The sequence below is a fragment of the Aspergillus ochraceoroseus genome (genome assembly GCF_002846915.1).
Source record: "Aspergillus ochraceoroseus IBT 24754 chromosome Unknown P175scaffold_5, whole genome shotgun sequence".
Taxonomy (NCBI): domain Eukaryota; kingdom Fungi; phylum Ascomycota; class Eurotiomycetes; order Eurotiales; family Aspergillaceae; genus Aspergillus; species Aspergillus ochraceoroseus.
In genome coordinates this window covers 1,253,141-1,277,316 of record NW_024468480.1, presented here as the reverse complement: position 1 = coordinate 1,277,316, position 24,176 = coordinate 1,253,141, and the positions used below count along the sequence as shown (strand labels likewise).

The 24,176-nt window shown below is 49.0% G+C and overlaps 10 protein-coding genes across 10 annotated transcripts; 5 read left to right on the top strand and 5 right to left on the bottom strand.

The window, feature by feature from the left end:
* Positions 1-440: 440 nt before the first annotated feature.
* On the bottom strand, positions 441-4,622 carry P175DRAFT_0493885 (uncharacterized protein; the record flags this gene model as incomplete). Its single annotated transcript, XM_040895995.1, has 4 exons — positions 441-3,739; positions 3,802-3,972; positions 4,029-4,284; positions 4,335-4,622. 4 exons carry the CDS (start codon positions 4,620-4,622, stop codon positions 441-443), a joined length of 4,014 nt encoding a protein of 1,337 aa, XP_040751490.1.
* A 547-nt stretch (positions 4,623-5,169) lies between these two features.
* On the bottom strand, positions 5,170-6,218 carry P175DRAFT_0460474 (F1F0 ATP synthase subunit f). The gene is made up of 6 exons (XM_040894725.1): positions 6,193-6,218; positions 6,051-6,108; positions 5,961-5,975; positions 5,687-5,837; positions 5,556-5,621; positions 5,170-5,496 (listed from the first exon to the last, which is right to left on the bottom strand). The coding sequence occupies exons 2-6, from the start codon at positions 6,096-6,098 to the stop codon at positions 5,471-5,473; spliced, it is 306 nt and encodes a 101-aa protein (XP_040751489.1). The 5' UTR covers positions 6,099-6,108; positions 6,193-6,218; the 3' UTR covers positions 5,170-5,470.
* A 203-nt stretch (positions 6,219-6,421) lies between these two features.
* P175DRAFT_0481006 (ETC complex I subunit) lies at positions 6,422-7,637 on the top strand (the record flags this gene model as incomplete). The annotated part of the gene is made up of 3 exons (XM_040895444.1): positions 6,422-6,660; positions 6,713-6,823; positions 6,890-7,637. The coding sequence occupies 3 exons, from the start codon at positions 6,422-6,424 to the stop codon at positions 7,197-7,199; spliced, it is 660 nt and encodes a 219-aa protein (XP_040751488.1). The 3' UTR covers positions 7,200-7,637.
* Positions 7,638-8,062: 425 nt separating this feature from the next.
* P175DRAFT_0517093 (uncharacterized protein) lies at positions 8,063-9,236 on the bottom strand (the record flags this gene model as incomplete). Its single annotated transcript, XM_040898957.1, is given in 7 exon segments — positions 8,063-8,407; positions 8,461-8,510; positions 8,530-8,682; positions 8,733-8,823; positions 8,856-8,994; positions 9,048-9,133; positions 9,162-9,236. The coding sequence occupies 7 exon segments, from the start codon at positions 9,234-9,236 to the stop codon at positions 8,063-8,065; spliced, it is 939 nt and encodes a 312-aa protein (XP_040751487.1).
* A 543-nt stretch (positions 9,237-9,779) lies between these two features.
* On the top strand, positions 9,780-10,455 carry P175DRAFT_0502242 (uncharacterized protein). Its single transcript, XM_040897341.1, has 2 exons — positions 9,780-9,861; positions 9,915-10,455. Exon 2 carries the CDS (start codon positions 10,109-10,111, stop codon positions 10,331-10,333), a length of 225 nt encoding a protein of 74 aa, XP_040751486.1. The 5' UTR covers positions 9,780-9,861; positions 9,915-10,108; the 3' UTR covers positions 10,334-10,455.
* A 953-nt stretch (positions 10,456-11,408) lies between these two features.
* On the top strand, positions 11,409-12,679 carry P175DRAFT_0502239 (deoxyhypusine monooxygenase). The gene is made up of 2 exons (XM_040897340.1): positions 11,409-11,976; positions 12,078-12,679. Exons 1-2 carry the CDS (start codon positions 11,486-11,488, stop codon positions 12,604-12,606), a joined length of 1,020 nt encoding a protein of 339 aa, XP_040751485.1. The 5' UTR covers positions 11,409-11,485; the 3' UTR covers positions 12,607-12,679.
* A 23-nt stretch (positions 12,680-12,702) lies between these two features.
* P175DRAFT_0533066 (DNA-directed RNA polymerase I core subunit RPA12) lies at positions 12,703-13,213 on the bottom strand (the record flags this gene model as incomplete). The annotated part of the gene is made up of 3 exons (XM_040900024.1): positions 12,703-12,721; positions 12,793-13,024; positions 13,099-13,213. 3 exons carry the CDS (start codon positions 13,211-13,213, stop codon positions 12,703-12,705), a joined length of 366 nt encoding a protein of 121 aa, XP_040751484.1.
* A 399-nt stretch (positions 13,214-13,612) lies between these two features.
* P175DRAFT_0439863 (putative sister chromatid cohesion protein Mis4) lies at positions 13,613-19,149 on the top strand (the record flags this gene model as incomplete). Its single annotated transcript, XM_040893987.1, has 5 exons — positions 13,613-13,775; positions 13,836-14,025; positions 14,078-14,211; positions 14,262-16,272; positions 16,332-19,149. 5 exons carry the CDS (start codon positions 13,613-13,615, stop codon positions 19,147-19,149), a joined length of 5,316 nt encoding a protein of 1,771 aa, XP_040751483.1.
* A 349-nt stretch (positions 19,150-19,498) lies between these two features.
* On the top strand, positions 19,499-22,065 carry P175DRAFT_0502236 (putative NADH-ubiquinone oxidoreductase 64 kDa subunit). The gene is made up of 5 exons (XM_040897339.1): positions 19,499-20,447; positions 20,537-20,877; positions 20,928-21,078; positions 21,152-21,883; positions 21,963-22,065. The coding sequence occupies exons 1-5, from the start codon at positions 19,616-19,618 to the stop codon at positions 21,977-21,979; spliced, it is 2,073 nt and encodes a 690-aa protein (XP_040751482.1). The 5' UTR covers positions 19,499-19,615; the 3' UTR covers positions 21,980-22,065.
* A 490-nt stretch (positions 22,066-22,555) lies between these two features.
* On the bottom strand, positions 22,556-24,083 carry P175DRAFT_0502235 (uncharacterized protein). The gene is made up of 3 exons (XM_040897338.1): positions 23,858-24,083; positions 23,482-23,674; positions 22,556-23,264 (listed from the first exon to the last, which is right to left on the bottom strand). The coding sequence occupies exons 1-3, from the start codon at positions 23,953-23,955 to the stop codon at positions 22,740-22,742; spliced, it is 816 nt and encodes a 271-aa protein (XP_040751481.1). The 5' UTR covers positions 23,956-24,083; the 3' UTR covers positions 22,556-22,739.
* Between the last annotated feature and the right edge of the window lie 93 nt (positions 24,084-24,176).

The following is a 24,176-nucleotide window of genomic DNA, read 5'->3' as shown; positions in this document are numbered from 1 at the left end:
CCTTTCAAATAGATATAAGCTATGAGCATGGTAGCCGGTATGAGTGTGAGTGTGAGAGTGTGTGAGAGTGTGTTTGTGCGTGTGTGTTTGCGAAAAGTCTTGCATCCCGCTTATGTAGACAGGGGAGAAATGGCTACTTCAAAACGAGTACAGAAAGAAAGAAAAAGGGAGAAAGGGGGATGGAAAGTAGGGGATATTGTACGGTAAAGGCAACATTAAAGAGTGCTAAAAAAGAGAAGTCAAGTCTGAACCCGAACCTATCTGTTCTTCCCCCTTCCCCCAAGGCGTAGCTCATCAAAACCCTATTTAGAAGAACGCTCAACGAAAATCCGAAACCCGGAGAAAAACCAACTCAAAAGATGAGAGAAGTGGACCCATGAACCGAGGACATTAGGATGCGTGTAGTTTTGTCCAATCAACTTGAATTGAACGAGATCTACTCAAGAACGCGCACCCCATGATGCATTTCGGGATTGCCGCCGTGGTGGTGGTGGTGGTGGACTGCCACCATTTATCTGCGAAGAGGAAGACTTTTTGAAACTCGAGTTCCCAGGTCCCTCGCGTGGCTTGGTACCTTTGCGAGGCTTATAGGTCGAGGGTCCGCGTGACCGAGAACTTGTATGGGAGCCTGCTTTCTTTGAAATGGCCAAAGACTTCGCAAGGACGGCACCTGGGAATCGAATTGAAATCAGAGTTACTCCGGGGGCGTCTTTGTCTTGAGAACTAAACACGAAAGGCTCAATACTGTGCACTTGCATGGGTTTGAGATTCTTTGATCGCAAACGGGATTGCGAAGGTGCTGGGGCGGCTCGCCAAGCTGCTGCGGGAGCCATTGTGGGCACTCGCACAACAGGTAAGGAGCCTACTTCACGATCTTCAAACATTTCCTCCACCTCTTCCACTTGCCTGGCAGTCAATTCACCGTCTCCGATCTGGGTATCCCCGTTGTAAGGAAGGGAAACGGAAACTGCGGCGATATGTAGCTGCACCTCAAGTGGCTCTTTGGAAGCCGACGAAACTGCCAACGCGTTCTTCTTCTCATGTACTGTCTTCTTGCCAAAGAGCGTATTGATCTTCTCCTGCCAAGATGTAGCAGTTGAAACGGGTTGGCGCGGAGTGGAAGCAACCATAGAGGCGAAGGTGGGCGGCGGGGGTGGTGGACCGGCGACTTTTGGAGGAAGTTTGACAATGGGCTTGGGTGCAGGAAGGTGTACGAGAGGTCTGTTCGAATCCCCTGTATATACCGGATGATTCGAGACCTCTTCTGGAGGTGGCGGCGAAGGGCTTCGGGTAAAATCTGCTTCTTCAAATGCTGGTTTTTTATTCTCTGTTGCCTGAGGGAAAAATCGTGAACTGCGAATAGGAACGGTGCCAAGAGGGCGTGCATGTGCCTCTGCAAAAGGAAGAGTACCAACAGGATGGTCGAGGCCAGAGAGTGGGTTTTGCAATGGGGGATTGCCGTCCGTTGAACGAGAAATACTGACTACCTGTCTCTGCCCACCCTGGTCTCCTGTGCGGACTTGGCGCCAGGTTTCGTTGAAAGTGACTTGAAGCGACGGCTGGCCATCACGAACAATGTTCATCTCATTGCGGAGCTTCTCGTTTTCCTCCGCATCTCGTTTGGAGGTCACGGAGTGGAATTCATTCCACGCCGCAGTTCTGGCTTCCTGCTGCCAGTGGGAATGCTGGGATCTTGGAGGGCCAATCGGCCCGGGGCGAGCAATAGGGCTGATGGCATCGTAGCCGGCATGTCTGGTCTCCGGAGACGGCAAAGGAGATATCGCTGCGCTTTCCTGCGAGGGTCGGGAAGTCGCCGGGAACGGCTGCGAGTTAGGAGGAATCGACGGTTGGTCTAAACCAAGATGGTTCCGCAAGCCTATGTCCCTTGACGGGAAATTTCCAAGAGTTTGGTCAAATATGCCGTTACCTAGGGTCTTATCATTGCTCAGTGGCTTCCAAGGATTTGTGATGGAAGCGGAGGCACCAGGGAGTTTGGAGTTGGCCGTCCAAGGCGAGTATGAATTAGACACATTGAGATTTCCTCTCCACTGTGATTCATCAAGCGTTTGTTCTGTTACTTTCTCACCGGGTTGAGCGGCAGGTTCAGCAGGTTGTTGGTATCCATTTGCCACAGTATCTGGTTTTGGCTCGCGAGCAGGAGAAGGACCACGCCGGGCGCCAGCCGAGGTAGCAGACTTCTCTTGGGCTCTCTCCCTCTCAACAAGCTTTTTGACATTATCCGGATGATGTACTTTCATCATACCATATTGCTTTGGCGCACCTGTAGGTTCTGGCACCGGGGGTTTGGGAGGTGACTGAGCAGGAGCAGTACTTGTGGGAACAGTGTTCTCGGCCTTGCCTGTGTCCAAGGTTTCCTTGGTCTTTGTCTTTGGTTTCTCCGGTGGGGGGCCAAGTGCCTCGAGTTTCTGTCGAATTCGTTCACGTTTTGCAGCTTCCTCTTTCTCCTCCTGTTCTAGTCTTCGTTGCCGTGCTTCCAAACGCTTTTCCTTCATGATACGTTCCTGCATCGCGACAGCCTCTTCTTGTGGAGGTTGGGGAACACCGGCCCCGTCATCAGGAAGAGAGGCAGCAGCCGGCGGCTGTCCTACATCACCTGCAATAGCCGTGGCTCTTTCGGGAGCGTTGCCTGGCCCTCGGGGGCCCCAGGACGCACCAGGACCGCGTCGCGAAGTGGATGCTTCTAGAAATTGCGTCTCCTTTGGAGGGTATTCTCTCCCATGAGCAGAGGGTTCCATCATTCCATTCACTTGAGACCCTCGTCTGCCCTCAAACGATCTTTGGGCTGCGTCAGGCCGGCTAATTGACATCCGACGACCAAAGCTTCCACTACCCCCACTCACATTCGATGATGTTCGTCGGCGAGTCCAATGCATACCATCTTGACCGCTTGACCTGTGAGTTTGAAAAGCAGGAGAAGGTTCCGCTGGGCTGACACTCTCGCCTTGCGCTGGTCGTTGTAACACAGCTGGAGTGCGGAAATTCTGCTCATTACCACGCCACGTTCCTTTTCGCGGTTCGGGAACGGGCTCATAACGTCCTGATCGGGAGTTGTAAAGTTCCCTGGTTCCGGGCTGGGATTCCCGCCACGAACGGTTGAAATCATCCGCAGCAATCTCTTTCGGAGGAGCTGGCCCACTAAAACCGTCATTTGGAAACGGTTCTCTAGCAGGTGGCCGTAAGGGTGGTTGGACGTGGACGGGAGGCATAACAGGCGAGGCCCTTTCAATGGGTGGTATCGGAGCCCAGGGTGACTTGGCTGGGGGAGGAGCCGGGCTCGTAGAGGACGAAGGCACTTTGTCATTTGGCCCTTTCAACGAAATACCCGCCGTCCTTGCTTGCCGTTCCGCACTAGCTCCTAGCCTGAGAACAGTAGGGTTTGGTCCAATAGATGTGACGGGCTTTGCGATGTATTTCGCGGTCTCTTTGACTGTAGTAATCTGGTCCGCTGGAGGAAATTCCTCTTTGGGCTCTGTAGTTGACTTGGTTGGCGCTGTTTGAATAGTCGGTGGGGGTACGGGCTCGGGGTGAGTCAAATTAGTTTTTGTTCCATCAGTCCACTCGATTGTTTCAGGAGCCCAGTCATCTTCGTCATCATCGATATCTGCCCATTTAGCCTCGGTTCCACCACCGTCCTCTTGAATTCTCGAGGTCATATGGATTCCATATTGCTGCTTCAGCTCCTCATCGGTAAGGTGTTTTGGAGGCGTCTGTTGGACCGCTGCAGGTAAACAAATGTTAGATGATCACTAGCACCACCATTTATCATCCACTGTGGCTTACGTCGATTCTTATTCCAGACCTGATTTGGATCAGGCCCGCTCCCATCAAGCTTCGCCCCATTTGGGCCTGTCTTTGATAATGAGTCGCGTAAACTACTAGCCGTTTTCGCAACGAGACGGGGTCGCGGATTCTGTAACGAGGTTCCAAGCGTCGCGGCTGACGGCAGAGGAGCTGTGGGATAGTAGTATTAGCGTCCGCCTGTACAAAATAGACTAAAGGGGGCATACTCTTTTCAGTGGTCTTGGTTATCGGAGGCGTGCCTGGCGCCTTGGGAACAGAAAATTTGGCAAAGGAGACCGGTTTGAACGAAGTCGGCCGTTTTGCTGACCCAGCACGGCTGTGGAGTCTGCTTTCTGGTCGACTGGCGTCTGATTCCGAACCACCTTGAGATGCCGTATCTTCACCTCCATCTGACGCTGACGTTACCCCGTTCATCTCGAGCACCCTTGTCGCCACTGATCCCGGCCCATGCTTCGATACATCCTAACCTGAATTTCAGTATTGTCCGCAAGAGCCTAAACGGACAAACTCACACTAAATATCTGTTCGGTATCCTTTTCCTTCTCGTTGCTTCCCGATAGCGGTTCTGGGTTACCTGTTTTCTGGTTTGCTCGTGAGACTTTTGTTTCGGCGTCGGTGTGTATCGTAGCGGTAGTGTTGATCTCCCCCACGTCCCCTCCAGCAGTTTGATTGTCGGTGGTGCTCGCAGGAACGTCGGAAGGCGAAGGGTCGCCGCCCGACAGGGTTTGATTTACCACATCGTGGCTGGTCTGCTCTGCCATAACAATTCTCGAGTCTGTAAAGCCAACAGGTCGCGACATCTGTTAGACATGTGTTCGGAAAGTGCAAATATGGAAACAAGCGGCGACTATAATGCGGAACCCATGAAGAGAGATAGAAGGGATGGTCTGTGAAATACCTATTGTCAGGTATCAAGAATCGCCACGGTTCAACTGTGAGCTCAACTGTCTGAGCCTGTGAAAAGCTCCGAGCGACCTAGAAGGCGGGAGGAAAAGGGCCTAGCGGGAACACAAGAAATGAGACTTGGAAGGAAAAATTACGCGCAGGGGGGGAGAGCTGATAGAGCACAGAGGCAACTGCCCACGAAATCCCAGGAAGGGAGGTCACGATAGGGTGGCTCTTCTCAGGTTGATGGTGATCGGGTGATGGCTGCAGTCATGGATGAGCGATGGTTCAGGTTGAGACGAGGGTGGCTGTTTTTGGTTAGCGTGGCATGACCATAAAGTGAAGGAGGCTGCGAGGCCAAAACCCTGTGGCTGGACTTTGGAGAGCCGCAGAGAGTTGTGGAAAAAGCCATTAAAAAGGGATAATATCTAAAGTTATGCTCTAGGGGGGTTCGTATAATTTAATTTAGACATTCTTAATTACTGATACTACCTGGCTATCTAAGGAGGTTGTTATAAACTTCCATGGCGCCGGTTAAAAACAGATTTTAGCATCCTGATTTTCCAGTCATTCATGGCAACAATAACCACAGGCTCCCTATAAAACAAAAGAAAATGAATTGAAAAGAACAAAAACTACTCCTTGGAGATGGAATATTTCACAAATATGAAATAACATGGTATTCTCTTTTACAGTTGCTTGATTCTAGGGCCTCGCGGTATGTACACAAATCCTCCGCACCTGACACCTTAAAGCAAGACGTTTAGTGAGGGTGGTTCTTGTGGTGACCTATTATTATGTTAGGTACATCTCTCTATTAGACAAGAATCAGGAGTGAGGAGTCATACGCAAGTGGAAGTAGTACTCCATGCTATAACCGAGGATGAGGATGGTACCGATGGCATGAGCAAGAGCTATCAAGGAACAACATGTCAGCGAGAAATTTAACCACAGTTCAATTGGGAACGGGGGTCCTTACGCGCAGCAGAAGGGTTCTTGCCGAAGTAGCGAGCCTGATAGCGTCCGATGAGGCCGGTGGGCTTAACCTCAGGAGCAGCACCACGAGGAAGCTTGGCGTAGAAGTTCACAACGCGATCCATGCGAGCAGCATCCTTAGCAGCGCCAATGGCCTTTTTCCAATGTCAGTTATCATAGAAACGGAACGTGAATCATGAAACGTCATGGGATGTAGAAGAGAAAAGATTGTTCGAGTGTAGGGATCGGGATTTAGAAGCGTAACGGGGGGGTCTCACGTTGGGGGAAGCGATCTAGAGATAAAATCAGTACAAAGACGTCCAAGTAAGAATGCATTTTTTTTTGAATAATTGCGTGATATTCCTTACCTTGGGAGGGATCAAGGTCGAGAGACCTCGGCGGGCAATGTAACTCATCTTGGACGGTCTAGGGGTAACCGGTTAGCGTGGCCAGGTACATGCTAATTGAAAAGAGTAGAGCATCATTTCAATGTGCGCTGGGCGCTCTTACCTTGACGTGAGTGAATGGACCAAGAGGATGGATGGTTGTAAGAATGAGAGGGAGTGCCGTGAGGAAGCGGGTTGTCGGATGAGCGGTTCCTAAGGCAGGGAGCCGCCCTCGATGCACTAAGCCAAATTGGGGTTTACGTTAACGACCGGCACCGTCGCATACCTCACTTCCTCAACTCACTCCCGCTGCACCTTGCTCTGTCCACACCACCACAGACGCAATTGCCATCATGTCGCTCATGCGAGCTGGAAACTTTGCCTGCTCTCGGGCAGGCAGGCTCGTCACCTACACCAATGCCCGCTTTGTCTCGACAACCGCCGTCCGAGCCGACTCGGCCGTCAAAACCAACCCTTCTGAGGCCCCAACCACTCGGTATGGTGAGAGCTCATTGATCCAGAAGGAAACACCCTCTGAGGCAATGGCTCGCCATCAGCCGGATTATGCGGCTACTATTGACCAAGCTACCTCGTACAGAGCCCCTTAACTGGCACGCAGACGATCGTGGCTAACCGAGACACAGCAAATTCTCTCCCGTCCCCAAGCGTGTCATGGATGGAAGCGAGCCCGGCGAAACTGTCCCTGCTGCCGTTCTCTCTGGTGCTCCCACCGATCTCCAGGCTCGTACGGTCAGGTATGTACCTCCCAAGTCCGATGAGGTCCGATGAGGTCGGTATTAGTCACTAACCGCAACATTCAGAATTTACCGTCCCACGAAGCCTGCTACACAGTCTGGAACTTGGCACTCTCACCAGTGGAGGATGGATTGGGATATTCTGCAGAAGGGACACCGCTGGGAGAACCCCTTGATGGGCTGGCAATCCTCTGCTGATTGCATGCAGGGCACTCACCTGAACTTCAAGTCCAAGGAGGATGCCATTCTCTTTGCTCAGAAGCAAGGATACGAGTATTTCGTCCAGGAGCCCAATGTGCGCAAATTTGTTCCCAAGGCTTATGCTAACAACTTTGTTCATGAGCCCAAGAAGCTTAAGCACATCAGGACCAAATAATTCGTTTTTGTCGTTCTATCATGTATGTACATAACTGTCGGTTGCTCTCGTGGGAATATTTCTAGACTTGAAATGTGGTTTTGATGTTTCTTTCTTTTTTTTTTTTTTAATAATTTCTACATATATATCTTGTCCAGCTGGGATGGCTGGCCAGGAAACGTAATCATGTCCATGATATGGCTATAGGTCGAGTGCCAATGCGGTCTTGAAATCTGAGATACAACTAAGACAGGAATAAACCCCATCTGCACCAACGAAAGTGCGGTGCTTCTCGATGGCCATGGGTATATATGATTCAAGAAAGACACTCACTACAGCGAACAGCCCAAAACTGGTTCATTTTCGTTTCCTATTAATTCATAGATGGTGCCTTGAATAAACTATTCAACGTCATAGGACTGTAACTTCTGTCTTGTCGTCTATTATGCCGGTTTTTTCATAGCAAAATGACACCTAGTATTTCCTAACAAGTTCAATTGTATCCCCTTCATAGGCACCTCTTATGCAGATATCACTAAGAATGTATCCGCTCTCATAGACCAAACAAGCCATTCATTTGTTATTTTATGCCTTTGGCAATTTGAAATTTGATGATCCCAAGTATGCATCCTATTTGACTTGTTTAGCAGTATTATGGGTGTACAGAAGTAAACCCTTTCATCTACGTACTCCGCGTAGTAAACCTGGCTTCGCCGCATATCTTCCAAGGATTCACAAGTAACCATCTGTTATGCTATTTAGCTAGTGCGGATCTTAGATCTATAAGAGTAGCCAGATCTTTATAAGCGCTATTATATTGCTGAATACCAGTATGTGAGTAAATATTTCATTGAACGGAGTAGTAATACTTTGACTGCTCCCAATCAAACGCCCTCAAACCATCTATGCTCCAACGCCTGGCGCGCCGTGATCCTCTCCCCAGGATCAAAACGTGTCATGGCACATACAAGGCTTTTAAAGTCATCGTCAATACCATTCCAGAAGGCAAATGGTTCACGCGGGGTCTCCTGGTTGAATCCGTCCCGAGTCACTTCGAAAACGCGAACCCAGGGATTGTCACCAAGATGTTTCAAGAACCCATTGAGCCCGTGTTCATCTGCAAAGCAAGAGATCTGCCGTTCAATCACGACAGCAAGGGGATCAACACCCTCTTCCAACTCTTCTGCTCGAACTGCGAAAATAATGCGCTTATGGACAGCGCAGATGCACTAGGCAGCCAGTTACTAGCTGTACTTGGGAAATTACCTGATGTGGGACTTACAACAAGAGCAAACGAGAAAATATCAGAAGGTTTGTTAACAGACAGGTCCTCTTGCGTGGGCTTCAGGACTCCTCCACATCCAGTTACCTGCCTGTTTCCCGACCATGTCGCACCCTGGAGGAATCTGAGCTGCATCTTCCAGATCTCCAAGTTGAACTTGGTCAATAATAATCCCATCATTGTGATTCTGCCAATTGATGAAAATATTGTCTGCTTTTATATCTATAAAGAGTAAGTTGTTGACCAGTATTTCAAGATAGCAGTAAAAATACCAGTATGCACGATATCCCGATCATGAAGCTCGGCAAGCCCAGTAAGGGCATTCTTGAGGATGTTCTTGATCACCATAAGGGGCAAGTCCTTCTGGTGCAAGAGTTAAGAGATGATCTGTAAACAAACATAGACTTGTCAGGGATAGTATCCACAGCAAGACGGACGTGGCTTGCATTGCCACGCAGGCAATTATTGATGTCTTGAAGATCTTTAAAGTTGACAGGATGGATGTACTTTAATGTAAACTCGTGACCATCCGCCCTGAAGGAGGTGTAAGCATGTAAATACCTTAGGAAGGTTTGGTGTTTACTCACGAGGCACGATAGACGTGACGCGGTGGAGAAACTTCCTCCTGCAAAACCTGTTCAATAGTGTAAGTGCGACCAGATAAGCCTGTATGCTGTATAGAAAGCTGAGGGTTGCTCGACGTCGTGCTGGTTGTGCGATGGAAAAGCGGCTTTGATCCTGAGATTAATGTACGCTGGAGAGGGGCTTAAATACATTGAGCTTTTGCAAAAGCAGCTCGCTAGAAGAGCGGGAGACCTTAGTACCAACATTAGAGGCAGAGTATGGGGTACAGGCAGTTCTTCGGATTTAATGCTTGGAAAGCATCATGTTTCCCATTAACTCAGGGATGCTGACGTGAAGGAGCGGATTAACTGAATACATAGGGGTAGAGGTGACCTTTTGGTCCAATGGTATAGATATTGCTTGCCTGAATCAGCATGCTCTTACAAAGAGCCTCGCGAACATGCTAACTATAACTAATTAAGATTGTAGTAGATAAAGAAGAATAAACACTATTAAAAAATCTAGTAATGTCTAATAGGAAGTAAAATAAGATTACCTAGGTATAAGGACAATTCACATTTACTACCTAGGTACAAGGCCCCCGCGTTGGGTTTAGTGCGTGTCCGTTACAGGCCCGGAGTGGTTTAGCGTCCTCCCGATCAGGGATGGCTTCTCACGCTATCCCGCAACAGGCCCCTCGTTGACTATATAATCCCGCTGGGGGGACTACTTAGAGAACTTAATACTAATGGTATCCAGACCAGTGCCCTTTGGTAGAGGCTGTTAATGACTCAGATTCTATCTTTGTTCCAGCAGGATCAGATACTTATTATTCAGGTAGGTGTGGCTATCATCTCTTTGTTCCGGTCATTTCCCTAACACATAATAAGCCAACCTGTTTCCCCAGCTAACAGGCTGGAATTGCATCGAGACAGTACCCCGTTATTAGGAGCCTATAACGAGGCCAATCTTACTCCTCCCCAAGTTAGATTTGCCCGATGCTAGATTTTTTAATCCTTGCAATCCACCAGAATCGACGAAAAGTACGGACATTTTCAGCCTCGGGTCCATTTACTAGACGATAATGGCTGGCCATTGGCCCTACCGGCCTGCAGGTCCATTCGAGTCTCTGGAGGAGATGGAGAAATACCAAGAACTGGTTGACGATATGTTTGCCTCCAAAAGGTGCCCGCCGGTTGACGGACTGGAAGCCGGAGTTGTGATTCAACGATGCTGGGCAGGAGAATACTCTGATTTGGGCGCACTGATTGCAGACCAGTGTTGGCAGTTTGAGACTCTGATGCGGTGAGAAAGAATGACACAAATTTCAATGAAATCGTGATGTGTGCGGTTATACTGAACCAAATAAAATGCCATCTGAACTAGTGTGTCATAATCAATGGCCCTTCAATGCCCCTTCGAGAGGAGCCCTCAACCCTCCACATACGCCTACTGCGCACCACCCCCTTCTCATAAACCTTTCTGGCATCGCAAGCTTGAATTTCGATGCTGGTCGTAGAGCTGATCGATCATGGATTCGGGCAGCCATATCTCTCGCATTTCCCCCTCTCCCTATGTGAGGCCAGTGGGTTGGGAATGCGACCCGGGCACTTAGGGGTGCCAATATCCTTGCAGGGCACGAAGTTCATGTCTTCTTTGACCCTGCAACCGCATGTATAAATCTTGGTAGCAACGTTGACTTGGCACATTCTGGATTAGAAGCGTGAGTGATTTGCCGTCCCTTTAGCAGCATGTACATGAGTCCAACATAAGTGTTTGATGAGGGGAACCCTGCCACTCAGAGCTGTTAAGAAGGCCGAAGCAGGTCTAACACACCAGGTTGAGAGGAATACAAGAGCAATATCTTTCACCAATAAAAAAGTACGAAGTATTTAGAGCCTCGTTTTACTGGTCTGAGGTGTCCAGGTCTGCCTCAGAAGGCTATTATCTACAACTAACGGGGCACCATAGCTCTGGAAGGGATCGGATGGGGCTTCATTACCCAATTGCCCGCCCATCCTGATGTATTTTTATGCGTACTATATTCCGTTTTACTCATGAAGATGATCTTCCCACGGAAGTGCGGGGGACTCATTAGGCCTTCCTCTATACGAGGAGGCTGGACTGTCATTTTTTCTGTATAGCTTCTCCACCGTGTCAAGTTTGCGACATAAGAGATCTGTAGACGGTCAAAACGTATGCGGTCCCAAACCCCTCAGTCTTTGCAGCGTGTAAGTAGCAATCGGGTGGTAGACGATGAAGCAGGGCAATTGAATTGAACTTCTAGCCACAAAGACCCCGCCACCCCACTTAAAATTTATTATTATCTGGGCATGATAAGATCCTTAAAAAAAAAAACTTACAATATATCCCTTCCCCCTCATACTTGACCTCTTACCGATTAATTTTTTTTTTTTACTATATTATTCTACTAATTACTCTTAAAGAGGGGGAAAAAAATATGTCTCCTGCTCCTTCAGATAACTTGGATGGTGTGGACAACACTGTTTCCACCCTTCGTACGGTCATCACCTCCGAGACCCAACCACTTGCTCGTCGATTCCGTGCGCTTTTTTCCCTCAAGTATCTCGCGTGCCAGCAACCCCCTACCGACAAGACACTCCCAGCGATCCAGGCGATCGCTGCCGCTTTCTCGTCCCCGTCTGCTTTGCTCAAGCATGAACTCGCATATTGTCTAGGCCAGACTCGGAATCCGGATGCTCTTCCATACCTCCATGAGGTAGTGAAGGATCCCCAGGAAGATGCGATGTGCCGTCATGAGGCCGCTGAGGCTCTCGGTGCTCTGGGGTACGAAAGTAGCTTGGAGATTCTCAAGACGCTGCGAGACAATAAGGACGAGGTTGAGGTTGTGAGAGAGACATGTGACATTGCCGTGGACAGAATCATTTGGGAGAATTCAGAGGAGAGGAAGGCTGAAAAGCTGAAGCCTAGGTATGTTATAGTCGTTAAAGTTTAACACCTTTTTTTTTCCCGCCTGCCAATACGCGTGGATTTTTAATTCTATCGCTATTCTATATTCTAACATGCTTTAGTGACTTCACTTCGATCGACCCCGCTCCACCAATGCCACTGACAGCCAAAGAGCCTTCGATCCCTGACTTGGAGAGAGCATTGCTTGACACAAGTCTCCCTTTGTTCCAGAGATACCGTGCCATGTTCGCTTTGCGTGATCTTGCGTCTCCCCCGGACCTTCCCACCGCCACACAAGCTGTCGAATCGCTGGCCAAGGGTCTCAAGGACCCTTCTGCCTTGTTCCGTCACGAAGTCGCATTTGTTTTCGGTCAGCTTTGCCACCCTGCCTCCGTTCCAAGCCTCACAGAGACACTCAGCAACCAAGAAGAGCTGGGTATGGTGCGACACGAAGCTGCGGAAGCGCTTGGCAGCTTAGGCGATGTCGACGGTGTGGAGGAGACTCTGAAGAAATTCCTGAACGATCCGGAGCAGGTGGTCCGAGACAGCATCATTGTGGCTCTTGACATGGCAGAGTATGAAAAGAATGGGGAAATAGAATATGCGCTGGTTCCGGGCACGGGAAACCTTGCTGCAGTGCCCGCTGCTTGATTGACGAAAGGATAACAGTTATATTGGGGAATTAATCGTTTTCCACTCCCATAGATGTATACTTGTGAATGCAAAATAGATTTTCTTGCTTGTTGTTTAATTGTTCGTAGTCTCTCTGTGGTAGAACATTAGTAAAGAGGCACAGAGGTTCGAAGTGAAGCCAGTGACGAGAAACGGGATGCATACTTATAACCGCAAATACAAGTGTAGAAAATAGTACTTCCTTCGTCCGCACTACGTAATTGCACTTCCGTAAAGTACATCTCCTTCCTCGCGCATTTCGGACAGGTCTTCTCGATCGTAGCCTGTGTCCTTCTGTCCGCAGCGGTCAAAGTCTGAATGGCGGAGCGCTTGGCTCTCAGAGTCGAAGGAAACGCGCTTGGCTTGGACTCAGAGATGATAGTCTGGGGCACAGTATCTTAAATCGAAGAGGTCAGTAAGCACCAGATGCATCTGACCTTCCTCTCACTTGTTCAAATATGAGCTACTCACCTTTGTTTCGAGTGCCACAGACATCGCAAACCAGAATCCTGGTTGGATCACCAACTGAGCCATCAAGTAGGGAGCCACAGTCTGTGCAAAATACCAGAGATCCAATTGTAGACATATTGATAGAGACGTAGTAAAAGAGTAATTCACAATTCAAGTCCCAGCTCTTGATTTCGCGGTCTTTGGTTACGTCTCGTCACCTTTTTTTTTTTTTTTTAAACGATTCCGCTCGGAAAGAATTCTAGTGCACAGGCGGCCCATAATCCACGGAGTACATTAGTGCCGGGCGGTCAGAAACGGCAGCGGCAAGACAACCGTGCCTGGCATGGAATTATTGCACCGATATAAGGCATTTGCCATGAGCAGCTGAGGATGAATGTTTAAGGGGATGGGTTTTTGTTCCTGTGTCTGATAGCCATGTCTCTGAGCGGAGCATGTCTTTCCCGCGTTCATAACCACCCCCTCATTTCAACTGCAGTTCTCTAATATAGAGACAGACTACTGCTGCCCTCCAACCATGGACCAAAACCGGCATCCGGCCGTTCAGGTCATCATCAATAGCCATCTTCAGGCGCAGGACAATGGTTCTCCGGGTCTATTGCAGCACCGGGATAGGCCATTAGCTGTTGAGATGGCCTTACAGTACTCACCCATGTACAGCACGCCAATATTCGGATTGGGTAGGCCCGGTGATACCCCGAGAGATATGTGAACCGTCACTGATCCTTTACTTTTCCTAGATTGCATCCTGCGTCCTGATGTCGGCCGACCTCCCACTACAACCTCCATTAATCATATCCTTCAGTCCGGCCGTATTGCGCTAAACGATCTTAATATCGAAATTCGATCTGGGCAACATGAATCAAATCGTCTAGAGACGTCCCGGGAATACCTGCAACAGCTGCTGGACGGCGAGCAGTTGACTGAATTGTAAGAATACCTCGTCTTAAGGGCTCTAGCCTGCGCTCACCTGTGCCTCAAGCAAATTCAAACTACCTACACGAAACCGAAACCCACCCCCCTCCTTTGGTGCTTCTCACGGCCTCATTTCCAGCAGTAATACCCTCGGACCATTTGCCAAAATGATGTTGGACTCCACGGATATAGCATTTCGATGTAGGATACTTGGATACCATTAAAGGACAATTCCAGCTTACAAGAGACAGATCCTACACCATCAGAGACTGACGACGGAACGCCTTCCCCAAAATCTATTACATTTGACAAGAAGCCACCCTCAAATCATAAACCTTCTCCCACAGCGTACAACCAGCAACCACAACCCTCGAGCCAACTGTCTGTGGTTATTCCAATCAAACCTCTGCCAAACGTCGACAACAGCCACTCTGCACCAAAGAAGAGGAAGCTGAGCGCCGGTGGAGATGGTAACTTAGCCGCGATTCGTTTGAAAGATCAAAAGGAGGAAGCAGATGCTGCTTTGGTCAAATTGCAAGATCTGCTCCATGATATCTTTGAATCTGAGAATCAATATGACCCTGTATCCTCCGATGCAGGCCCTGATCGAGCAAGCGTAATTTTCAGTTCCCCACACTCACTAGAGATCAATGGGCCGGTTCTCTCCTCAGATGCGCATTCGCGTCTCCAGAAGGCTATCAAGAAGGTAGTGAGCTTTAATAGGCTCCAAGACATCCCTTCAGACTACCTGACTCGAATACAAAAGCTCTGTGAAAAGCCCATAATTGCCGCACAATCTCCTGATTTGAAACTAGAAGATGCTTCTGACGAGTCGGTGACTCAGGATTGGTTGAGGAGATTAGATGACATGCACAATGCTCTTCTGGCGGTTGGCACTCTGCTTCAGACAATGTCTGGTTCCCAGACAGAGAGGGATCTTTGCCCCGAAGATTTGATTGAAGCCATTCCGAATGTTCTTAATCAAGCCTTTGATCACTGTATCATTCCTGCTGTGGAAGCTCGTCCCGGAGGCAAAGAGGGAAAGTTTTTTGAATTCTTTTCCCAGCAACGACGTGCTATCGGTAGTGTGATTCAGCAAAGCAAACGCGTCCTAAGTCTTTTTGCCGATTTTCTTGCCCGGATTGATGTCTCGGAAGGAACCATCACGGCGATCGAATTCTTCGCTGCAAAACTGATCTTTGTGGAGAACTCTCACACAGAAAAGGACTCAGCGGTCGGCTATCAAAAATATGAGTCCGTTCGACGTGGGGCGATGGATGTGTTGGCGAAGATATTTTCAAAATATCCGGCCCAGCGTCCGTTTATTCTTGACGAAATCTTGGTTTCACTAGAAAAGCTCCCATCTACTCGTCAGAGTGCCAGACAGTTCAAGCTTGTCGATGGCAAAAATATTCAGCTTCTAACGGCGTTGGTGATGCAGCTTGTCCAAACCACTGCATTGGACACACCGCTGTCGAGGTCTGCTAAGCATAAGCGCAAAATTCCCAAATCAGAAGAGGAAGAGGAGGAGGATGAACCTGCTGGGGATGGCCAAGTGATTGACGATGATGACGAACCCGATGTGTCTTTGGAGCGCCTAGCAGCGAAGGTTAATCGCCTGTACGATAATGCAGTACGAAGTGCTCAGTATATTGTGAAATTCATTGTCCAACGTGCAATGACATCTACAAAAACCGGCGACCAACCATACCGAAATATCCTTGATCTCTTTACCGAAGATTTGATCGGGGTTTTAGGATCTACAGATTGGCCTGCCGCAGAGTTGCTTCTGCGCATCATGGCATCTCATATGGTCAGTATTGCTGATCTGGATAAGAGCCCTGCCACAGCAAAAAGCATGGCCCTTGAACTTCTGGGCTGGATGGGCTCTGCCATATCTGACCTTATTTCAACTGCCCAACACCTGCTTCCCGCAATGGAGGAGTCTGACACCGAGCTCGCCGATTATCTAAAACAACTTTTCGATGAGTATTCAAACCGCGCCCTGCACCCTCAGGACCTTGTTGTTTCAGACGGCCCCTACCGCATGACTCTCGAGTACTTTATTCAGGACCACAGCCTAGACAACTGGCAGCTCACTAGCGCCAGAGGCTATTTTCTAGCGCAATGGGCTAAAACATTTTGCTCCATCTACTACAACTCCGAGGACAAAGATGGGGTCACATATGATGATGCAACGGAAAACCTCGTCCAGCTCTTTGCAAACCTGTTTTCGGACCCCCTTTGGCTGGAAACCCATAGGTATGTTTTAGATCTTGACAGCTGCTCACCATTGGGATTCAAGACTAATTTTACTCTAGGCAATTCGACAAGATACCAACTGCTCATGGTAGATTTGCCTACATTCTCACGGTCTTAAACTCGAGTTTCTGCAAGGCTTTCGATACCATCTTGAAAGTTCTTCTCAATTCAATCACCAGCGATCAAGCTAAGGTGCGCAGCCGCAGCTTGAAGAGTGTAATTTATATGCTTGAGAAAGACCCTAGTCTTCTCGACCGAGATGCTTCAGTCATGCGTGTAATTCTCCGGTGTGCGACGGACGCCTCCCCTATGGTCCGCGACTCTGCACTATCTCTGATCGCAAAATGTATGATTTTGAAACCGAAGCTGGAGGAAGATGGATGCCGAAGCATTTTAGCTTGTGCCGCCGATCCAACAGCTGGAGTGAGAAAACGCTGCATCGGGCTGCTCAAAGATATCTATCTGAAGACAACGCGCTTGGAGTTAAAGCTAGCTATTCTAGATAGTTTTCTTCAGCGAACTGTTGATCTTGAAGAGAGCGTCGCGGCTTTAGCACGTCAGACCTTTGAAGAAATTTGGCTTACGCCTTTCCACGAACTAATTGACTCATCTCAAGATAACCCTAAACTGAAGGTTGGCCTTGGAGAACGAGTGGCATTATTTGCCAATTTAGTTCAAAGGAGTGAAACGGCGCTCGACACTCTTGGTGCGTGTCTTAAAAAGCTTTTGTCCGATTCTTCCAAGTCGTCTTCCCTGAATTTCAAAGTATGCAAAGCCATGGTTTCTACTATGTTCGAGAGGTTGGTTGAGGATAACGAGTCTTCCGGGAAAGAATTCCAGCAGGCTTTGCTGCAGACTGTGACAGTGTTCGCGAAAGCCAATGCAAAGTTATTTCGCCCTGATCAACTGGAGACTCTTCATCCATATATTGGACATCTGGCCACTGCGGAAGATCTCTTTCTCTTCCGGTCCGTGGTGGTAATTTACAGATGTGTCCTACCATTTCTTTCTACCGCTCACAATACCCTCCTGAAGGAAGTGCAAAATGACCTCTTCAAGAGCGTTGCTAAACTTGCACGCTCGGAGCTGAACGAGGTTATGGCTTGTCTGTGGACTATTAACGGGGTCCTGCATAATACCGACCGGCTTGTGAAACTCACCATCTCGGTTCTGAAACCCATTCAGCACTACAAGAACATTGACCTTTCTAGCAGCACGAATTCTGCTGTACTTGCAAGAGCTAAAAGTTATATTCGAATTGCGGGTTGTGTGGGTCGACACTGTGACCTTGAGAAATATGAGCCGCATTTTAAGAACGCATTCCCATCCTGGAAAGGCGGATCAGTGGCAGGCTTGATGGTTGATTCAATTATTCCATTCACTCTGAAAACGCAGCCGCTCGAGTTGCGCGTTATGTCGCTTGAAAGTTTGGGCTCCATTTGCCAATCGTGGCCAGCGCAATTCGGCCGGGAGGAATCGAGACGTGTCTTGTCGATGGTATTCGATGAAGACAACCCGAGCCTTCAAAACATTGTGTTAAAGTCTTTTGCAGATTTCTTCGCCATGCACGAGGGCAAGGCAGAAAAGACCGTCTTGTCAGCGGCCGAAGCTACGGACCTCGAGAATACGACAAGACTCGGCGGGTCACTGAAAGCGAGCGACAACGATGGCGCCGCCGCGTTAATCGCTCAGCACTTCCTTAAAAACATGCTGCGAGTTGCGCAATCACGACAGGATTCATATGCGCTGACAGCTATTGAATTAATTGCTAGCATCAACCGACAAGGTCTTGTTCACCCTAAAGAGTGTGCCGGAGTCCTGGTTTCGCTAGAGACATCTACCGTCCCCGCTATTGCCAAGGTAGCATTTGAGACGCATAAGATGCTCCACCAACAGTATGAATCCATGTTTGAGAGGGAATACATGCGTGCGGTCCATGAGGCGTTCTATTATCAACGCGACGTTGTTGGTGATACCATGGGGGCCCTAGCCCGCCCATACGGTTCGAAGCTTGGGCCATTGTTCGAGATTGTCAAAATCAGCAATAGCCGGTACCAGAAAAAGTTTCTGGCAAATCTATGCGCGAAGGTTGACTTTGAGCTGAAAAAGCTTGACATCAGCGGGGATCCTCCCGAACATCTCCTCCTTGCCCGGTTTATATCGCAGAACCTGGCCTTCTTCGATTATCACCAGCTCGCGGAATTGGTGCCCACCATCAGCTGCATGGAACGGATCGTCTCCGCAACAGGGACAATTGTAGCTCACACCATCGAAACCGAGCTATTCCCGTACAAATCTGAACCCCCCCCGGTCAATGGAGCCGCGGAGCCTATGGCGGAGAACCCGGTCAACGCGATGCCACTCCACAACATCAACCCGGCCACCTTACGACTTCTTACCGTGGCGGCTGCATCCCTTTCTATGCTTTGGGAGGCTCGGACCTATCTTCGCCGCCTATATGGAGTGGCCGCGCATATTCGGAACAAGAATAGCAAGGCTGGCGCCAAGGAGCTCAACAAGTCTGCAACCAAGGTGCACGGAATCACGGGCGATAAATTCTGGGAAGCGATTGCGCGAAACATGGCATGCTTGGAGAGCGAGCAGAGTATGATTGGAAAATGCCGAGAGTTTGCTACGTTACTTTCTATTGATGACGAGTTCAAGATTGGGGACGATGAGGATGCAGAAGGAGACGGCTTCGACGGGGTTGGCGAGATGGATGACCCTGGGGCTCCCTGGATTGCGGGACAGCGGCCCGCCAAACGCAAGAGTTCGGTCTCAGGGCAGAATCCGAGCAAGCGGCCCCGTGGACGGAAACCTGGGTCTGGGAAGAAGAGAGCGAGCACGGAACCCGAAGAAGAAGGGGGTTGGGAGTAAGCGTCCGGCTCTTACGCTGTATTTTGGCTGTCTATTATCTAGAGGGGGGTGCATTTTGGAAAGGGGAGGGACTGGAAAACGGCGTTCTAAGACACATGGCGAGTAGGTATGATTTGACTCATAATTTTATTCTTTACGATGAGGATGAAAAGAATACCAAATCCAATCAATCCTCTTATTTATTTCTATATCCATTTCACGTCCTAATTCTCAAGGGCTGAGACCAAGTGGGCCGCTTGTATGCTTGGGGCGGCAGAATGACGTTGTGAGCTGTATCTCCATGTCCCGCCCTTGATTTTCCTCTCTCTCTCTCTCTTTCTTTCCCTCTCTCTCTCTCTCTGCTTGAATCATTCCCAATCGCTGTGTTCTCTTCACGTTATATTTCCCTTTCTGTGACGTTGACCGCCATCTCCTCCTGGTGTGACAGTGCCCGTCATCTACTCCCTCCCCAACTGCTCGTGGAGCCATGAGCGCCGTGCTGGTCCGGGGTCGCGCGGACGCCCTGTCGCTGCGGAGAATCAGTCTCTTGTCGTCGAGATTGCATGCGTCCAGGTCTCCAGTATTCTCTAGGCTCACTGCCGGTCGGTCCATATCGCAGAATCGTCGCAGTCCCATCCCCCAAGGCCTTGTTTCGCGTGCCTTCTTCAGCCCTCGATTCCCCGTCCGACACCAGACCACCACCGCAGCAACAGATGCGGAGGTAAGTGAACCGAGTCGCAAGCTGCGTCTTCGCAATGCGATCTTCAAGTCTTTTGCCTACTGCGGCTTTTTCATTATTATGAGCAGTGCGGCCGTGGTAGCGTTCTTTATCTATGATGCGTCCACTTATCGAGAAGACCTCAGTGCGGAGGACATCCCCGTCTCGGAATTGGCGCTCAACCCACGCCGTGGAGGACCCAAGAACCTGCCCATCGCGGAAGTTCTTGTGGGAGACAGTGACTCGGAGGCTATGCTGGCCCAAAAGGATAAACCGAGACTGGTGATTCTGGGTACGGGTTGGGGCAGCATTGCCCTACTCAAGCAGCTTAATCCTGGTGATTACCATGTCACGGTGGTTTCGCCAACGAATTATTTCTTGTTTACTCCGATGTTGCCGTCGGCAACGGTTGGGACTCTTGGATTGAGGTCGCTGGTTGAGCCGGTTCGACGGATTGTTCAGCGGATTAACGGTCACTTTATCAAGGGTGAGGCACAGGATATCGAGTTCTCGGAAAAGCTGGTGGAGATTACCCAGGTGGATTCTAAAGGGCAGAAACAAAGCTTTTACCTCCCTTACGACAAGCTTGTGATAGGTGTTGGTATGTCGATTGATGAACTCTCCAGGCTCACCCACTCCCTTTGCATTTGTCGGAAGATGACTTACTTGATTTCACCATCATTTCTCCAGGTTGCGTGACGAATCCTCACGGAGTCAAAGGCCTTGAGAATTGCCACTTTTTGAAATCGATTGACGATGCGCGCCGGGTTAAGAACAAGGTTTTGGACAATATGGAGCTGGCTTGCTTGCCGACAACCAACGATGAAGAACGCCGACGTCTATTGTCCTTCGTCATTTGTGGCGGAGGCCCGACCGGTGTTGAGTTCGCTGCTGAACTTTTCGATCTTCTGAACGAGGACCTTCTGCACTCTTTCCCCAAGATCTTGAGAAACGAGATTTCCGTCCACATCATCCAGAGCCGTAGCCACATCCTCAACACATATGACGAAGCCCTCTCGAAATATGCAGAGGTAATTCTCTCATTTCCCACCAAATTAACCCACCGTCCTAACATCAGCAGGCTCGTTTTGCTCGAGATGATGTCGATGTCCTGACAAATTCACGGGTGAAAGAAGTTCGTGATGATAGGGTCGTTTTTACCCAGGAGGAAGATGGCAAAACAGTGGTTAAGGAGATTCCCATGGGCTTCTGTTTGTGGTCTACCGGAGTCTGTAAGTCGATCTATTCTGGCGCCCAACTCCTTGCAATTTTTTTTATTTTTTTTTCTAATTCGTGGATTCACAGCCCCCGCCGATGTTTGCAAGAGAATTTCAGACAAGCTGGATGCACAGAACAACAAGCATGCGCTTGAAACAGACGCCCATCTCCGTCTAATTGGAGCCCCTCTGGGCGATGTCTATGCCATCGGTGACTGCTCAACGGTTCAACACAAAATAGCCGAGCATATCATTTCCTTCCTCCGCACCGTTGCCTGGGAAAAGGGCAAGGACCCCCAGAAGGTCCATCTGACTTTCAGGGAATGGCGCGACCTCGCCACGCGTGTCAAGAAGCGATTCCCTCAGGCATCCAGCCATCTCCGTCGTCTTGATAAACTGTTTGAACAGTACGACAAAGACCACTCGGGCACCCTGGACTTCGAAGAACTCTCCGAACTCCTCCACCAAATCGACACCAAACTGACCTCTCTTCCCGCCACAGCCCAACGTGCTAACCAGCAAGGCCAGTACCTTGGCCGAAAACTCACCAAGATCGCCGCAGCCCTCCCCGGTATGCAAGTCAACGATATTAACCACGGCGACCTTGACGAAGCCGTTTACAAGCCCTTCAACTACAAACACCTCGGTAGTCTGGCGTACGTCAGCAACGCTGCCGTCTTCGACTTTGGTGGAATGAATTTCGCCGGCGGCGTTCTTGCCATGTACATTTGGCGCAGTATCTATTTCACTGAAAGTGTCAGCTTGCGTACCCGGTGTATGCTTGCTATGGATTGGGCTAAGAGAGCCCTCTTTGGAAGAGGTTCGTTCCCGCCTTTTCCTCCCGTTTCCCTATATATATATATATATATTCTCCGTTCTAACCCTTTTGCTTTGTGTAGATCTCATGAGCTTCTAAGTTTTGGATCGGTAGATCCAAAAGAAACAGAACAAACTGAAAGATTTCTTCTTCTTCCTTATCTTTTTTTTTGGGGGGGGGGGGGGATCCCAATTATATATTCTCTCACATCTATCAAGTTCGTTTGCTTTTGTTCTCTTTTTGGATTTATTTTGCATGGATTTCCCTTGCCTGGACTTGGTTGGCTCTTACTCGGGGGGTTTTACTTCGCGTTCATTCATACATACCTCGAATACATAGAGCAATAGGACTAGGGAAGAAGTTGGGTATTTGGATATATTTGTACATAGATATGTTTTGGCTATGTGTTGCGTTGTGCATATACCTCTAAATGTTTGGCAACGTTGCTCTTTGATTGTGCCAGTGCAACGGGTTGGATACTAATTGGAGGCTACTTTTACATTAGATAGACCCTGTCCATTTCAATAGGGTTGAGAAGATGTGATCACAAAATCGCGAATAGGTGTATACTACTCTTTTGATATGATTTTACCCGTATGACGCCGGGCGACATGGAGCTACACATACCGAGTAAGGAGAGGGGGGGTGTATTTTAATGTAAAAAGAAAAGAGAAAGGAAAATTCAAGCAATAATCTCATTCGAAGCGCAATTGATTACATGCGTATGCACCAATGTCTAGTTGACGGACGCCATGCCAAAACGTCCGAGGCGTATCATCAATCATGGAGGGCACAAAGGCCATTAAGATATTAGAGTTCAACATCATACCGCTGGTGGTTACACGACAGGCCCAGCCCGTCACGAAATCATCGGATCAATGTCTCCGTTATTGGTCATTACAGTGTCGTTAGAGGTGCCATTCTGGCTGGGCCCTCTCGCATGTTGAGAGGTATTACTTGTGCTATTGGAATCCCCAAGTCCAAGGTCTAGCTTATCGGGGATGTCCTTCTTAGCTTCCCGTGCTTGCTGCTCCGCCCAGGCGTATAGCCTGGCGAAGTCGCACAGCAGGGCTTCGGTACGAGCGCCTTGGCTTTGCAGAATGGCTGCATTGACCTTAGCATAAATATCCCTACGTAGGTCGGAGTGCAGAAGAGGAGCAAGCGATGGAGTCAAATTTTCACGGGGGAAAATCAGAAGCGCGAGCGTCCTCTCCAGGTCTTCCAGAAACTGAGGATTTGTTGGTGCGCGAGGAGCGAGCTGTGATGTGGCAAACTCAAGAGCCGGACTGATGTCTCCATCAGGGGTAAGCGTGCAAGAGCGAATCAACTCCACAAGCTGCAAGCGCAGCAACGAGAAATGCAGAGATGGGTTTTCATCCAGAATCTGTGTCGATGGGTCAGCATATGTCAAGAATAAGATGACGACAGCGACAATGAGGCAATTATGAGTCTTGTTGTTCATACTGAGGACTGAAGATGTTTGTTTTTCAACAAACCCCAAAAGGGGCGTTCTGAGTGGTGCATGAAACTCTGTCTAATCATAACAAGAGGGGAGAGGGTAGTGGTGTGGGGCCGAAGAGAGAAAAAAATTTTCTTCTTACCTCAGGGTTCAGTTCGTTAATTTTCTCAATTGCAGCTTGAATATTTCCCGAGTAAATAGCATTGCGAATTTCTACCCGTTCCCGAATAGATGCAATATTCACTGGTTGGATATTGGCTTCCAGTGCAAATTTCTGAGCCGCGGCCGGGTAGCCATTAGTCACTAAATAGTCCATGACCAGATGGTTCATATCACTTCAGAATGTTAGCCGTTGAACAATACTTGAACTCTAGAAACCAACACTCGTGAGGTAGGGTTGCAGATCAGAAAGACAAGTTAAAATGTTCTCCTCAGCGATTTTTCAGAGAGATTCCCAACTTGATTTTGAAGACATCATTTGAAGAAAGAAAAAAAAAAAAAACAAGGGGACAACGTACGTTTTGGATGGCTTAACCTCATCGACCTTTCGCTCGAAGTGGCGCCATGTTGGCGTTGCTGTCGAGGACGTAGGAGACAAATAATTAGCAGAAGCCATGGCGAAAGGATGAAGGGATTGTGAGGACTCTCAAGTGCCCTGATAGTGAACCGGCCGTCTGTGAAGATGGAGAGCTTCGCAGACGGGAGCCATGAGGATGCTGAAGAGAAGAGGGGAGAGAAGAGAAGAAAGAAAGAAAGCAGGAGGAAAGAAGAAAAGAAGAAGAAAAAGAAAACGAGGTCACGTTTTGGCCGAAGCGGCAAGCGAAGGTCATGCCCCCA